Source organism: Bombus fervidus, chromosome 8 (assembly GCF_041682495.2).
Source record: "Bombus fervidus isolate BK054 chromosome 8, iyBomFerv1, whole genome shotgun sequence".
Classification (NCBI taxonomy): domain Eukaryota; kingdom Metazoa; phylum Arthropoda; class Insecta; order Hymenoptera; family Apidae; genus Bombus; species Bombus fervidus.
This window is the reverse complement of record NC_091524.1, coordinates 14367958-14386418: the sequence shown is the minus strand read 5'-3', so window position 1 is coordinate 14386418 and position 18461 is coordinate 14367958. Positions and strand designations below refer to the sequence as shown.

Below are 18461 nucleotides of genomic sequence, written 5' to 3'. Positions count from 1 at the left end.
CGACATAACATGAAATAAATATTTTCGATTTATTTTTACTAATTACCGAAGTTTGTTGAACAATTTCTGTATCTATTTCAATATTTATTCGTTATTAATGGAATTTTTAATCCTTATTTTATAAATAAAATGTTAAAATAACGAGTTCTTTCTTACAATGCAATAATTAAATAGGAGAATTAATAAAGGACGCGTCAAATGCACGACATGCACAATAGAATACTTCAAATTCAAATTATTTGCTATTTTATAGAAGATGATTTACTTGATCTTAATACAAAATAGAGTTACATTTTTTTATATTATTTCTAAAACAAAAATAACAAAAGACATAAAACATTTTTATATAGAATTTAACAAATTTGATTTGATTTCGTTTTGATGCAAATTTTCAAATCAAAATGCATTAGCTTTAATCATTATTCTTCAAATACTTTTGTTGATCTATATTTTTATCTGCGAAATTTCCACTGAAATTTGCCTTCGCATATTTCAATTTTCTAGTCTCAGTTCGAAGCTTTATTTCATATCTTTGTAAGAGGAGGTCACAGAATTAAATCTAATTTTGGAAGGTGTTCTACACGTTGAATATTTTGGGATCGCTAGCTGAGGTTCCTCTGTTGTTCTCACAGATAAAATAGGGAAATCTGAAATATAAAATCCGCCGGGACGAGCAACAGAAAAATTAAAAACATTTTATTCAGAATTTTTACCATTTCGATATTTTTTCAAATGAAAATTCCTATCCCTTGAGTCACTCAGAAGCAATTAAAACGACATAGCAGACAATTACAGATATTATTTTTCTTAATTTTCTTTGGGATTTATAGGCGTCTAATTTCTGTATATTCCCTAAGGTTTTAAAGAGCAATAATAAATAAAATTATTTTTACTTGCAAATTTCTGCAAAGAAAATTCTCTTTCCATTTGTACATTTGTTCACATTTGTACACATTTGTGTACATTTGCTATTGCCTGCACATAATTTCAAGCACCAAACAAAGTATACATACGTAATATACGTAATATATACGTAATAATACGTAATATACGTAAAATTGTATGAATGATTTCTTTTTTAATATAAAATATTAGAATAAGAAAATTTTGCATTTTAATTGTCGTAAATTATTTTACGTATGTATGTACGTACGTGTGTGAATATAGGCGTGGTCTCTTATGAAAGATTCTATAAATAAAATACTTAAGCCCTTTGCTATTTGCTTTCAAGGTTAAAATGTAGTGTTATGCTAGTTAAGCAAGAATGGTAACAGTTACCGACTAGCAGAGTTGATGTCTAAGGATGAGCATTTTTGCCAAGACCGTATCGATCCTGGCAGAATTGCTACATCCAGTTCACACAGTCGCCATATTACATATTCCCCTAATCAATGGTTTATGAACATCGCATTGCATACCAGACACACACCGTTCAAAAGTTACGTATCATCCACTTCAAACGTACACTGCACCTGCGCTATAAATGTCAGTTAGGTGAGATACGTACTTTGGATTTCGTATGTCTGCAGCTCCAAATTTCTCATAAATGATAATAAAAATCCGTAGTCTAGTTAATAGTAATTTTTATTAATGGTAATCACTACGAATGGCGGAATTTTTGGATTTGGTTTGATTCTACAATTTTCGTTAATATCGCTGATAGTTAGACTGCGGATTCTCGAATACGATCTTAAGTAGAAATTTATCTCATCTATTGAATATGACAACGAATGCTATACTTTGGATATTTTGTATATTTCTCTGTATATTTAATCTCTTATAGGTGCACAAAAATCCGCAGGCTACTGATAATACGAGTAATTAGAAATAATCGTTAGAGTATTTAATATATTTTTATATTTAAGATTATTTGTATTGATATATTTAATATTTCTAGTAATTTAACTATTTGTTTTCGTATTTCGTTTCGTCGCTATTGTATTTCTTACGAGTGATGATAAGCCAATGATCCTTCATTAAGACTGACGATGATTACACTATACGAGGAATTCAACCGGTGAATAAACCTGATGTAGAACCTTCGGCGCCACATGTTTAGGTTTATATCAGCGGGGAATGAATGGATAAAATTGGCTGTATATACACATGGGAAAACAATGTCCGTATTTACATGCTTATTAAGAGCGTTGTCGCACAGTGGCGGATCTAGGATCCAGCAAATGTATAAAAGGTTTAACCTTTTGAATTTCGGAAGCATCGCTTTTTTAAAAACATTCTTTCGTTTCGATAGTCAAAATCCATTGCTTCTAAAGCTACGCGTCATTAAAGTTAGGTGTTAAACTTCGTTTTGGAGCATTGATTTTTTCTGTCGAACCATCCTATTCGACGAATAAAGACGAAATATAGCAGTTTTGAGTCTGCGAATGCATTGGTTCAGAAGTTATGGCTAATTTATGAATCGATTTGGTGAATATCATTTTGTGCATGAGTTACCAACTGCCGGAAGCGGCCAAAAAATATATAGCCCAGCTATAACGTTCATAGTGTCAACAAAGACTAACGCTTTAACGGCCTACCTCCAATGTATAAGATTAATTTGGTGCCAAAAGTATCAAATTTTAACGACGCGTAACTTTTGAGCCGACGGATTTCGATACTTGAAACCCTCGTATTTTGGGTCTATTTCTCATCGGCTACTCAGATTATGGGGAAAAAGTTTAAAAAGGAGTGATGCTGCCAAACGAAGTTTAGTTTGTAAAAGTACACAAGTATATTTCTTAACCTTCTTTTAAAAGATTTAAAATTTGCTCTTAATTTATATTTGAATATCTTTATCTGATACTAATCTAATTAAATTCGCGTTAATCGTACACCTAACAGGTCTTCCAGAAGGTGACATAGTATTTTTATGTTTTATTACTTTTGGAAAGGAGGCGATAACTCTATCGCATGCTGAACAAAACATCGGCAAATAGCTTGAAAGATGCATTGCATTCTAACTAGAAATTACGAAATTAATTCTAATTAGAATAATTGAGTACAACAAGAACAACAATTTTTGTTGTAACTTAAACAGATACAAAGATAGTAAAATTATTCTAATAAAATATTGCTTAAATACATGATATTATTAATATTTTATTAATGGAATTCTTGAACTTTTCATATAAATCAAACGTATTAATTTTCAGTAAACTATTTCTTTAAAATAGTGAAATATATTATCGTGTTACTATCTTTTATATCTATTATATGTTATAATTTCTTATTATCGTAATTGAGAAATTTTTAAACATCGTTAAAATTGTAAACAAATGCGTTGAGAAAATTTAAAAAGGAAATACTTTAATAAGATACGATAATATAGGAATGACGAAGCAGATATAAGAATGCTTTCTATGTTAATATATATATATATATATATGTGCGTGTATGTGTTGAATGTATCGACTGTGATATTATCCATCAGATAATCGAAATATCTAAAGTATTGCTTAGCTTATCAAATATTCCGATCAGTTTAATTGAACAAGTTTCGTACGACCCGAATTTCGAATACTTCGATTACTCAATCAGCTATATCATTCATAGGTCTCGAAGACTATTTTTATTCTGTATATTTTATACGCCTTGGCACGTGGACAAGAGTATTACATATTTCATGCACAATTGGCATGTTCGTCTCGTAAGATTAATTTTATTTCTTATTAATTTAACGATAATCTATTTGATAAGTGATTACTGATACTTGATATTTATCACCAGATTGCGCGTATATACGCAAATTCATATTTTTATGCGTAATTAAAGAAATGAAACACAAGCTGAGATTTGTTTCGCTTACCAAGTATTATAATCTGTTCTCTATATTTATTATAGTAATATATTAATAGTAATCTACTGTAATTACTTTATATATTTTCGCACACTATGCTCGTTCCGTATATTTTTGTACCTTGGAAATTCTCGTGAATGCCTAAAAATCCACAGTCTAGTCGCCATTATAATATAACAGTAGTTCTTAATTTTTTCGTAAATTAAATCGAACTCTATTAACCGAAAACCAAAATTAATAAATTTTGGTTACCATCAAGATAAATATGTCTGATATGTGGGACTTCAAAACTAGGAATTTTTGTTCAAATATTATTGAATTAAACAGTTTCATAAATTAAAAATCAAAGGGTCGAGTAATATGTGAAAGTTGTGTAAGTAAAATGTTATTGAAAATCGTGAAAAAAATCGTGCAATGTTGGTCTTTGATAGGTTTAATTGGGTTACTGTCATATGACCTTTGGTATAGTTGCTCAGAATTGATTGCTTCATGATTGCACTCTTAAATTAAATTTTGTAAGTGTACGTGTTAAAAGTTGAACCTTCGAATCTTTAAATTAAATTTTATACGCACTGAAAAAGAATTTAATTTTTAGAAAGTTAAATCCTTAAATAAATTTTTTAACGAAATTTTATGTGTTAACGCACGTTTCTTCCCAACAAAAGGGATTTAAATCTTAAAATTTTCCAATTAAATTTTATATAACTTAAAAAAGAGCTGTATTAAACATAAGAGAGCAAAATATACTTTTGATGTCTATTCCGTTATATTAAAGACCTACGATATTTTCAAAATCATAGTCTCCGGGTGAAAAGAGAATTTCGTTTCGTTACTAATTTGAATATGCAAATTTTCACATCTTCTGCCTATAAATTAATTTATTCAGATAAGCAACATAGATTCATAGTTGATGTTAAATTTGTATAAGAATGTTATAGCATATACAGTGTGTCTCAGCTAACTTGAACACTTTGAATAATTTTTTCTAGAGCATGCGTTGTATGAAAAAATCTTTTATGCAAAAGTTGCTTGGCTTAAACGGGCCATTACGAGGCGCATATTTTCTTTTTCATACATTTCAAGCTGAAGGCGTTTTGGAGCTTCCAAGGTTATTTTAAATGAAATGATGTATCTTTTATATATATAGCTTCTTGAAAATTTACTTTATGTAATATCAATTTGGAGTTTCAATATCATAAAAAATTTCCATAATATAGCGGTGTTTCTTTATGGTACAAATTTTTCTTCATCACACTCGTCTATCTTCATTCACTGCCGGTGTGTTGTAAGATCGCAGGTGATCGACATGGTATAGATCTTCCATTGACGTTAATACAATGGTGCAATCTATTAACCGACGATGAAACTGAATTGTTTCTACATTGAGCGTAACGTTTCGCGAATTCGTTCATTCATATTCTTTGGTGTTGTTGTTGGTTCACGGTACGCTGTGCGTTTTAATCATTTCGCTAACACGCGTCACACAATGTGACTACGCGTTAATTGTTTTCCACAGATCCAGCGTCACATTATGACACGTTCTGAAAGACGCTTATCATTTTTTATTATGATATGTATGTAAAAGTACGTATATGTGTCATATTGTGTAACATGTTGAAAATTCGAAACTCGGACTGTGAACCGCGACTTTTTCCTCAAACGGCGGTAGCGAAAGGGTTAATGTCCCTCACAGAAAGTAGTCTAGCAGCTTTAGATCTGGTGAACGTGGTAGCCACAGAAATTCTTAACCACGATCGATCCATCGATTGGGAAATTGTTTATTCAGCATTTACTTGCTGCTTATGGTAATGTACAGGGCAACATTTAAATACCGCTGTTTCACGGAAATACCTGATGATTTCGAATCTTCTACTTGACGCTACACAAAGTAAATTCGCAATTAGCAAAGCGAAATTATTCGTTAAATATTAAGTTAATTATTTAGGATAAATAAAGGTCAATATCATTTTACTCAGAATTCAATACTCTTCCATGTTTTCACATAAAAGATATAACATTACGTTTAACATAAGGAAATTAACGTCGGAAAAACCGAAATGTAAAAAAAAAAAAAGACACGCGTCACATAACGTGCCCCTCCAATCCAAGCAACTTTTGTATAAAAATATTTTTCCTATAACGTACATCTACATTAAAAGTTGTTCAGGATGATCAAGTTAGCTGAAACACCCTGTGCGTGTTTTCCGTAGAATATATTTAAAAGCATTAACCCTCGTTAGGACATCGTGCAATCACAATTAATTATAATGCAATTAATATCGCTTGATCTTTGAAACATTCATAATTAGCAGTTCAGAACGCCATATAGTGTAAAGTAATTGGCTCTAATATAATTGCAAATTACTATGTTGCGTTTTATTGTTGCTGTAGGTACAATAAATGCTTATCGAAATATTAATACATAATTAATTATTATCTGATCAATACCATCATTTGTACGCGCAATTAGATCATTTGAAGTACAATTTTGATAAATTAAACTTACAACTCTGTACTAATAGATAGAATAATAATGACGATTTAAACTTTGTTTGCTACAAGTTGTCGTAATATTTACAATTTTAATCTTTCATTTTTAATGTCTGTAAAGAGCACTTTTTAAAAATTTCATTTAATAAACGGGCTAGTAGAGAGACAAAAGAAAACGGAGCTATCCTCGCTAGTTCTAACTTGAATATTCTTCGATGATCTAGAAACAATATCGTGGAGGCTGTTAGATCTCAATTCAAACCCCTAAAGCTCACTCCCTCTTGTATAGTCGGCAATTTTCAATGATTTTAAGGGGAAATACGCGAAAGATCAATTTTCCTTACACAATGATGTATTGACGTGGATTAAACCGAAATTTTACATTTAGGTATAAGCTAAGTAAATAATGCTGACATAAAAATGTGATATCCACGAAAAAGATCGATAGCACATGCTTAAATCTCTAAGATTCTAAACCCTTAAAACCTTTGATTCCATAGAAGATCATTCAGAGATCCGAGTGCATCATTGTTCGATGATGCCCTAGAATTTCTGTGTCAAGTACTTGGTTTGCCAGCCATTGTGCTCGTTTACAAGAGTTCACTTTTTAACATTTTCCATCGTTACTTATGTGAAAAGCTTAATCCGGTAAATAAAAAAAGTTGATAAATGCAAAATTTAACAGCAGAAGGTAGCTAATAAATTCGTGTAAAATGCTAATTATTCGTATTAAGGAGGAATCAAAAGGTAATAAACAAAATGGAAAGTTTAACATCGTTTATGCAAAATAAATATTATTTACTTTAACCTTAACTATACTCGTTACACTACAGGAGGAAATAGTAAATTAAACTACTATTACTCAGGTGCTTTAACCCAAAGAATCTCGTTTAGACCTCAGTCGATCCTTGGCTATCTATGTTTCACAGAACTTACATAAGATACGTAAATTATATCCTTCTTTTACATTGGAATTCTAGGATTGCTGGCAATGAGGCGTGTGTCTGAATTTTTAGAATACATTTTAGGTGTGTCTCTGCGTATATAATAGATCGAACGGAAAGTTCGTACGTTTTTATTCCACAACATTCCATTGTATTGTCGAGTTTTGTACTCCAAGACGACGGAGGGTTCCGACTCTACACGTTTGAGAAACATTAAGCTACGATGTAAGTGTCCTACTGGTAATTCGACGATTTTCGTCGATTGTTATCATCGAATTATCCTTATCTACTGCTTTTGGTGGCCCAGAACGTGGTGAATCGTATAAGCCAAAATCTGCTGATCGGGATCTTCTCAATTAATTTCGATATAAACGAATCTGCTCCTGATACTTCACAAATGTCTTTTACAATTTCCGAAGTTGTCCTTCCCCCGCGGAACTCGTACATTTTATCAATTTTATCAATAGACATTTTCCGTTCATAGAGTGACGTATAAAGTATGTGTAAATTATACTTTGTTATGGTAACTTGGATTATCTCGTTTGATATTTCAATAGTTATTTAGCAGAGTGACAATTTAAATAAATAATATTTAAGGGTGAAACAATTTCTAAAGATGAATAGTTATATGCGATAGAAAGATTGATAATTATATTTAATTGTTAATTAATTTACAGTGAAAACCAGTAGAATCTGATTTCTCGATTCGATTCATTTTTCGCGTGAAGAAAGACACACGCCGACGATTATAACACAATTGCTATAAACTTTATAGACGTAGTACTATAAATAACCGTGTGTATATATATGTATATATACACATAGATTAAAGTAGATGTTTCGCAACGAAGAATCACCTATGCGATTGTTCTACCGTAGTGAATGAAATGCATTTATCTCTGACAATCGAGAATTGGCAATAACATGAGTCATAGATGTAAATCATTAGACGTCATCGCGCGTTAACAATTCATTTATGCAAATGCGTATAAGTGATATATGGCGTCATAGCTGTAACGGAAATATTCCGGTTTATTAATTGTAAGCTTCGGCAGATGTCTCGTATAAATAGCGTATATACTTCTGTATTTATAGCGTATATATACTTCTTGCTAATTCTTGAAATTCTTGCTAATTCTAAATTCTTTAGATATCGAAGAAATAGACGATGGTATGCAAATATGGGGAAAAGCCACGATGTCGTCGATTTCAATGACCTTGAAATACGTTGTCAAGATCAACGCTCTGAACAACTTTTTCCCTATACATGGCTCCAAGCTTTAGTTTTCCACTTATCGACCAATTTATGTTTATTATTGTTACGTACATATTATTACTCTTAGTATCTTATACTAAGTACTACTACTACAGTAGTTATTATTATACTTAGATGTGTAAACAATTTTTTGACGACGGTATATCTACATTTTGATTTTTGAACAATCGAAGATTAGAATAAAGCGCAATGTATGGATCCATTGGTCGGAAATTATTTCACGCTTGCCGACTATCTGCCGGATACCACTATGGTCCGACCTATGACCCATTCATTAATTTTTCGTTTTCATTTATACAATCCTAAATTAAACCTTACGAATTAAATGCAAGAAGAAAGACGCAACTTATGTAACTTACTATATTACATCGTTGAACGTGAGCTTTGCAAAATATACAAGCCGGAGATTCGCATAATTCACGTACCGCTTGGGAATAATTCCAAATTTTTTTCTTTGTTGAAAAAAGACACACATTGAGTTCCATCAACGCCTTAAAACGACCGCTACTGACACAATTCCCGAACCTAGTGGCCATAATAATAATTTTTGCGGTAATTGAACGAGCTGAGACGCGAATTTTTATTCCGAAAGCGACCACAGTGGGGTAATCATAGTAGATTACATGTATATTCATAATGTGATTTCATATGGCCATTACGTAACAACTGAACAACGTTTTATAGCGAGCTATAGAGTGTGTTATAAGGTTTACTTTTTATTATAAAAATCTTAATATCTATCTAAAATTGTATCGTAAAATTAAAATTCTAACTTTCAATGCCGTTACATTTTTTATTCTTTTTAATATTAAAATGAAACGAAAGTTTTAAAAAAGTATAAATTCTATAAAATTTCACAATGAACAACTGTGCTACTGTTCCACGATCTTGTCCCTTTCGAAGAACAATTCGAATTATTAAATTTATCGTTACATTCTCTATTTCACATCTAAAATCTTTTTGGCTGTATTTGCTTTCACAATTCTATCTGCGCATTCGTAAAATAAAATAACAAATTTATCGGCACAATGCAGAAGCAAAACGCGTGCACTGCTATTTCATATGGCAAACCGGATTAGCAGGCTCTTTTTTTTTTTAGCAAATAAAAACCTGACAGAAAGTATTTCTGTTTTTCGGTTTAATTAAATTTACTACATTTTAAAATCTTTTTCACGCATCTAGCGATTCGTTTGTAAAATCAAATTTCAATTCTCTATGTTTTTTTAGTATTTCTATAAAAATTCTCTGTTGTAAGAATCGATTTTTCTATCGACAGAATATTAAATCAAAATTTTGGAAAGTGATGAATACTACACGCCGTACGATAATGAGCAAAAAGATTAGCACAGACCCAGATGTCTCTATAAAAATCCAGTAAAACTGCACGACTTACGATTTATTCTTTTACCGTCGTCAAGCAACTATAAAACGAGAACAGATAATAAAGGATACAACGTTAAAATCTTTTCCTTGAATTAAAAAAGAAAAAGATTTCAACCGGTCAAATGCTATGTATATAATAGCATGAATGTAAAAAATGTTACAGTTTATTGTTTCCTAGGTATTCATCTTTGTCAAGTAGAAGCCAAGTCAAGTATAATAAAAGATTATATTTACCTACAATGAATTTGAGACTTTTGGTCAGCTAAGTCAAACAAATACCTCAATTTTTCGACCAGGTTCGACCAGGTTCGCAAGTAATAAAGTCATAATGCACATTGGGTCTCGGAAACATACTAATTTCCAGAAAATATATAAATAAATAATTAATAAATAAATATATAAATAATATATAAATAAATAAATATATATAAATATAATACTTGAAATATTTCGATGGACTTTGGTAGACTCGACGGAATGCGCGTAATATGGAGAAATAAATAAAATATCCAAAGTGGAGCATCCGTTCATAATATTCGTTAGAAATAAATTTCTGTTTACGTTCTATTTGCACAAATAACCGCGGTCTCTTTGTAACACATAACTTTACGCTTTGTCAACAACTTATTGCCAAGGGCAGTATTACGGTGGATGTTGAGGCGAAGTTAAAAATTATGCATAGATTTTCAATCGGACGAATTAATCGAAGTCGAAAACTTTATCGATATTTTATTAATATTTTCGTTAATGTAGGTGTTAAATTTCGTTTCAGTTAATGAAATTAACCAAGCAAATACTTGGCGAGAAACTTTTCACGAAGCTTATGAAGGCTACATTTTACGGTCACTTTGTCGCCGGCGAAGACGAGGTGCAGATCACTCCTGTCCTGGATAGGTTGCGGCAATTTGGTGTAAAGCCCATTCTTGATTATTCCGTTGAAGAGGATATTTCTCAAGAGGAAGCAGAACGACGTGAAATACAGTACGTATCGATAATAATAAATCTTTTGCTTCATAAAACCTTTTTTTTTTTTTTTTTTTTTTTTTTTTTGAAAAATCGAACTCGTTAGTTCCGCCCCTTACGCAGGTACGCATCGCAGTGTTGTAAATCCGTGCACATTCGTGCTTGGCGTTCATCCACAATTTCATCGAATTATATACTTTGTACTTGAAGAAAATGTTCGCTTTAGTAAATGAAAAAGTCGTTTTGTCTTGATATAGAAATTACGTATTAAATATAAATACATACGAGAAAGAGGATCGATATCTCGACGACTTTGGTACTGCAGATTTCCTTAAATTTTATCTACATATACGTGGTATTCTTGACACGTAGCTAAAACTTGAAGAAATTCCTAGGAAACTCATTTTCTCGAAGAAATACGAACGAGAAATACTTTAAGAAAAAGATGATAAACGAAGGCTCAACAGAAAAGTTGTAAACGAAAGCTTATTGGAAGAATTGTAAATGAAAACTTAACGGAGAAATTGTTGATAAGAACTGAGTAGAAAAATTGAGAAAGTTTTCTGATAAAAGATAAACTGATTAATGGAGTAAATTGCATTGGAAACTTTAATTACAAGATTTTTTTAATATCACCTACGTTCGAATTAATAATTATAACGGTCTTAAAGAACTTTCTTCTTTTTATATTTACAAAGTACGTAAAAATTTCATAATAATTCGACTATTTGAATAGAAAATACACTCGACGCTTACAACATTTGCGATAAATCTATAGGCCGATAGATAGTGACGAAGCTTTTTTTTATGTTTATGAGCTGATAACGAGCCGAGCAGTTTTTAATACAACAACAACAACAACAAGTTTAAAAATTAACATAGAATTTCATAGAAACAAACTTGTAACTTGATGTAACACGTAACATACACTTGTAATTGTTGGAGGATCTTAAAATCAGCTGTGATTTTCAGCTGCTTTGTCACAAACTGCCACAAACAAAATTTATTACTGTACGTACTGTAACGCTTAAGAAAGAATTTTCAATGATTTACAAGCGTATAAAATGATATTACCTAAAAATCGATGACGTGTCGGCAAAATTTTCGTTCGCGCTACTCGGGACGCGTGCCACAGGTTCGCCATGCCAGGCTAAGCTCTTTGCTCGAGAAGCTTCTCAATTGCAAATGAAAATGAAATATAATGTAACATAAACGATCTTAATTTCCAGGGGTTCCGTGTCAGAAGCTGGAGACGAGAAAAGGGAAGGTCCCTTGAAGAAGTACCATGTCGCAAAACCATTCGCGGATCGTCGATACAAGGTATCCTCGGCAAGGACGTACTTCTACCTTAACGAAGCTAGTTGTGAACGAAACATGGATATATTTATCAGATGCCTCGAGTCTGTAGCCGGTGAGTGGGTTATCAGAATAAAAAACTTGTAACTCCTTCGCAAGTTTCAATGGGCTACGTGTCTCGCTACGTGTCGTCGTTTATGCAACATCACCAGCGAAACATATAATACGTAGAATCGATTATTTATTTATGCTACTTTGTTAGCGAGTTATGAGTTTATTCTTTGAAAAACTCTGTTATTTCAGATAGCTTGATGTGGCTTTCATCCTTCTTATCATTCTTTGGTTCTATTACGATGCACTATCGTTTTGAATCGATTGAGCAGATCAAGGTGTATATTCTTCATGATTTTAAAAAAGAGTCGGATAACATCCTCTTGTGCTCATAATTAGCGATAGTAAACTTCGACATTACGAAGCATTCGTTTGGTTCTATTACGATGCACTACCGTTTTGAATCGATAGAGCAGATCAAGGTGTATATTCTTCATGATTTTAATAATGAGTCGGATGGCATCCTCTTGTGCTCATAATTAGCGATAGTAAACTTCGACATTACGAAGCACTCGCTTGGTTCTATTACGATGCACTATCGTTTTGAATCAATTGAGCAAATCAAGGTGTATATTCTTCATGATTTTAATAAAGATTCGGATAGCATCCTCTTGTGCTCATAATTAGCGATAGTAAACTTCGACATTACGAAGCATTCGTTTGGTTCTATTACGATGCACTATACTTTTGAATCGATTGAGCAAATCAAGGTGTATATTCTTCATGATTTTAAAAAAGAGTCGGATAACATCCTCTTGTGCTCATAATTAGCGATAGTAAACTTCGACATTACGAAGCACTCGCTTGGTTCTATTACGATGCACTATCGTTTTGAATCAATTGAGCAAATCAAGGTGTATATTCTTCATGATTTTAATAAAGATTCGGATAGCATCCTCTTGTGCTCATAATTAGCGATAGTAAACTTCGACATTACGAAGCATTCGTTTGGTTCTATTACGATGCACTATACTTTTGAATCGATTGAGCAAATCAAGGTGTATATTCTTCATGATTTTAAAAAAGAGTCGGATAACATCCTCTTGTGCTCATAATTAGCGATAGTAAACTTCGACATTACGAAGCATTCGTTTGGTTCTATTACGATGCACTACCGTTTTGAATCGATAGAGCAGATCAAGGTGTATATTCTTCATGATTTTAATAATGAGTCGGATGGCATCCTCTTGTGCTCATAATTAGCGATAGTAAACTTCGACATTACGAAGCACTCGCTTGGTTCTATTACGATGCACTATCGTTTTGAATCAATTGAGCAAATCAAGGTGTATATTCTTCATGATTTTAATAAAGATTCGGATAGCATCCTCTTGTGCTCATAATTAGCGATAGTAAACTTCGACATTACGAAGCACGCGTTTGGTTCTATTACGATGCACTACCGTTTTGAATCGATAGAGCAAATCAAGGTGTATATTCTTCATGATTTTAATAAAGAGTCGGATAGCATCCTCTTGTGCTCATAATTCGCGATAGTAAACTTTGACATTACGAATCACTCGTTATAAAAAAAAATATCTCGCGTCGCAATATGCAAAATGTCGCTTATGCGATGCCGTGGACGAGATATCTCGCATTTAATAATGAAATATCTGTCTCATCGCGTTTCGTTTCGGAACAAGATAAGATTTCGTCGTTGATTCGTAGATGTAAAAGCGCCATGAATGGTAAAATAAAGTATACTCTATGTTCTTGTAAATAAATGCAATTATGAGCGTAATTGTAGGAACTAGGAACTTAGGAACCAAGAAAGACGTATAATATGTTATCCAAAGCAATCGATGAGTAATATTTGATGGTATGTAAACACCGGAGAATGGAAATAAAATATTTGATCTATAGCATCGTGTAAACGATACTGCGATGCAAGATATCTTCGCACGTAATATTGCATAATCGACGCAATACGCATACGTATCTCGTCCAAACTCGCGAAAGAAATCTAGAACTAAAAATAGTTATGTAAACGATTATTCATCCAAAGCGACATTTTTTTCAATTTTCCTGACACATGTTTCCGATTTTTCAAGATCGATCGCTCAAATCGACTCGCGTTATAAATTTTCCAGCTTATCGGGAATTCGTAAATCAATCATAAAGAAATTGGGCATAAAATATCGAATGTTCCACGTTTGGTAATTCAGGATATGACTAATAAAATGATATGACTAATAAGAACGTACGATGTAGCTTTCCAAATTTGAAAACAAGCTTCCGATCGATGGCAAGTACTTAAATATTGAAACATGGTCGGTTTTATCGCATAATTCGAGTAAACCGTTGTTGCTTATTCCTCTAATAGTTTTTTTGTACCATGAGAAAGACTAGTTTATGTAATAGTGTAACATTATTATGTACATATAACGTTAGCAGTATCAGTAGTATTATGTACGTTACTATGTAGTATAACTTTTGCAGTATAGATCTAGCATTATTGGGCCATTGGGAACCGTAACAATTTAAAGCCAAATTACTTAATTTAGAAATTTTTAATTTAATTTTTATTATCAATCTCTATCACGGAGACTGTAAGCTATAAAATAAAATTGATGCTTCTAATTAGACTGCTTTATAATGAAGGAGATTCCACGTCGTAAAGGTCTCGTAATTAACATATCGTTATGTAAATTTTTTTATTTATATCTTCAAATGAAATCAAAATTTTTGGATAAATTTTTCAATTAATCCCTCGCTTCGCTGCGGATTACGTGGTTTAAAAAATTCTGATTAAACTAACATAAAATTTATTTTCCGCTTCGCGTTGGAAATTTGGACGAATGAAATTATTTAAAATTTAATATTATAACCTGGAGAACTTTCAGCGACGGAATTCAGAAATTCTGCAAGAAGATAAGACCTTGAAAACGAATTCCACCTATAAATAAAGATCTCTAGAGAATCTTTTATTTAGTCATGCAACCAAACAACATGACATAACGGTGTTTTGTTTCGCTGAGAAGATTTTCTATTTATCCGAATAGCGAAGTCTCCCTTTGGATAAAGATAATTGGATTATTTGCATGCTAGAATAGAAACTGCATAAATCCACGTCATTTTTATCTTTTTTTTTTTTTTTTTTTTTTTTTGTTTAAATTGCAAATTGATCATTTAGAAAATAATTGTCCTATATTTTTCCAATATATAAAATTATTTAATCCTTTCAGGATCGAATTTTATGTTTTTATATTTTTGCGAAGTAAAAATAATATGGAACAACAACGAAACAAATATCAGCGTATCCACAAGGTCTACAGATTTAGAAAGTATCCAGAAAGTCTACAGATGTAAACAGGAGTTGAATATCTTTTATATTTACGTTTTTATAGTATAGTTTGTTTAAATTTAGAAAATATGAATTTTTATCAAAATCGCATTTCTCAAAAGATAGACACGCTGAAGAAAAACTTGTGGATTTGCGGATTCGTAGTTAGTACCAGAAACGCTATAAGAAAAGTATAGTAGCGATCGGAACGCTGACCAATCCTTGGGCAATGTTATTAGCACAATTTTTGGTTAATCAGAAAACTAACAACATGTAGAAACGTTACATAAAAAAATGCCTGCTTCTGCTAGCATAAGAAGCAATATAATGGTGTTTGTACTGCATCAGCGATGAAGATGACGAATGCAACATAATATTCTAATTGCTCCAAAATACTTAAAATTTCACCCTTGTGATGTTCACGTTGGAAAACACTGATTTAGATTAAAGTACGATATTCTTTTTAATATTTTACTTCTTAAAAATATTTCAAACATTATATATCCCACATATATTAAAAACTTATCATTCTGTTTCTTCTGGCCATTTTAGCATAAACGTTAAAGTTTAGTTAAAAATAATAACGTTTAACGTTTTACAGGATCAAATGAAAGCCCTGAGTCTGAAAATTCTTGAATTCCAAGTTTCAACTGTGATTGAGATTAATGAAATTGGTAAGAAGAACAAGTCCTGTCTCTCCTTCCTTATTTTATCCTTTGTCTGTCTTTCCTGGAAGACTGATCTTCTTACTATCGACTTTAATACTTACGTTTCTTCTAATTGTTATTTATTTATTTTTGTACAGCTGCTTCGATGGGTGTTGGCTTCACCGCTATTAAATTAACTGCCCTTGGCCGTCCACAGCTTTTGGTAAGTGAATATTCTTAAATGAAGTATTAAAAAATTTAGGAAATAACTTTTTATGATTGTTTAAACATTAATTGATTAAGCTATCGACTGAGCGAATATTTGTATTTCTATAAGTATTTCGGATAGTTTTATTTTTCTTCTTTATTTTAATTTTTCTTATTCTAATATACTACTAACATTTAAACGATAAAGAGAATATAGTAGCTTCTATATATTAATATTTGAGATAAAATATAATGTTTGAAGAATAATCAAATTTTATACATATGTGTAGGATAAACTAGTAAGTAGTTAAGTAAGTAAAGTATTTATTATACCTATGCATAGTATAAGTCTAATAATAATTCAGTAGTCTACAAAACATGTAAAAAAGATCCATAACGTTATTCGAATTAGAATAAACTAGGAATAATTTTGTTTCTTTTTACATATCTACAGTTATATAAATAGTTATATGTTTTGTTATTTATAGCTCCAATTGTCGGAAGTAATTATGCGTGCACGACAATATATGTCGGATGTAGTTGGTGGTGAAGGCGCTGTTTTAACTCATCATGCTACGGCTGATGATTTCATGAAAAAATTCGAAGAGGCTCACATTAAAGATGAAGCGCCAGTACAAAAGTTTCTACAAAAAATTCAATCAGATAAAGAAGGGTAATAATTTATGAAAATTTATCATTGGTTAGAAAAACATTTTAATCAATTACCATTTTTCCCTTTTCTTCTTACTTTCAAGTCTAACTTTTTATTAACTTTTTCAATAAGTTATAATTTTTTCTCGTTATTTTCTTTCTATCGCTGCCTATTCTATCCTTGCTTGCTTTCTTTATTTAGTAATAACACTTTGCACACATTTTACAATTTTTTTTTTTTGTTTTATTTATACATTAATATTTTCTCATCGGTATAAAATTAAGAAATTCATTTCTCCCTATAGTGTTATTCACTTGTTCCCATGGAGTGGCATTCTGGATGAGAACTACGAGCTGAGCGAAACGTTCCAAGTTCCAGACATTAAAACGGGAAAGATGGTGAGGCTTATGTCGCAGCTCACGTCCAAGGAAGAAGAAATGTTCAGAAACATGATAAGACGTCTGAATAACATTGTCTCGGTATGAATACTTACAAATGAAAACAATGAATAAGGAATGCAGGGTGTCTCATATAATTGGCTATATTTTTGGAATAATTAATGATAGAAAAATGTACTTTGAGGCAAAATTCTATGATTTTTAAGTCATTATTACGTGTATGTTCTCATAAGTATGGTTTCATATAAAATGTGAAGTAGTCAATTAATCATGATCCTATATCTTGCAAGATATTTGCAAGATAACGGCCCAAAAAATTGGTAAACTCTATTTGGAAGTAGTTCGAAGCTATATACTAACTTTGGCATAAGACACCCTGTGTTCAATAAAATGGAAAGCTTTCGATACTTCCATTATTTATTGTAGAAAATACAATGAGGAGATTTAGAAGAGTTTAGTTTTCGTTAGCAAAGATAGAATTGCTAACTTTCATTACAGGTGGCCGATAAATTAGACGTACGTATAATGATAGACGCCGAACAAACGTATTTCCAACCTGCGATATCGCGGTTAACGTTGGAGATGATGCGCAAGTACAATACACATAAGGTAAACGTTTTGTTTCCGTAGATGAGATATTATCACTTAGTAAATTTTCAGTGGTCTAAACCCAAATGGTCTACTCCCTAGGCCGTGGTGTTCAACACATACCAGACATACTTGCAAGAAGCTTTTAATGAAGTGAAAACGGATCTGGAACAAGCTGAACGTCAGAATTTCTACTTCGGTGCTAAACTCGTCCGTGGCGCTTACATCGAACAGGTAATCCTTTATTGAGTGACTTACATCGACAATTTTGCAGCTGACAATTTTTTCTGCGTACAATTACTGTATAAGATAGAAAAATTAAATTCAATTGCCGCAGGATTTACTGGGACAAGGGTATAAACCACGACGATTTGTTTTAAAGTATTATTTCTCTAATTAATTAATATTTAAAATTTATGTTATGATT

General features: G+C 31.8%; 1 protein-coding gene across 2 annotated transcripts in view; it reads left to right on the top strand.

Annotated features, from left to right (window-relative positions):
• Slga (proline dehydrogenase slgA) overlaps nt 1-18461 on the top strand; it is a 39790-nt gene that overhangs the window by 15846 nt on the left and 5483 nt on the right. For both annotated transcript variants that reach the window (XM_072009020.1, XM_072009022.1), the window contains 7 exons: nt 10662-10870; nt 12082-12263; nt 16348-16412; nt 16885-17069; nt 17353-17527; nt 17945-18055; nt 18137-18268. In XM_072009020.1, the coding sequence (XP_071865121.1) occupies nt 10662-10870; nt 12082-12263; nt 16348-16412; nt 16885-17069; nt 17353-17527; nt 17945-18055; nt 18137-18268 (1059 nt within the window). The remainder of the gene's footprint in view (nt 1-10661; nt 10871-12081; nt 12264-16347; nt 16413-16884; nt 17070-17352; nt 17528-17944; nt 18056-18136; nt 18269-18461) is intronic.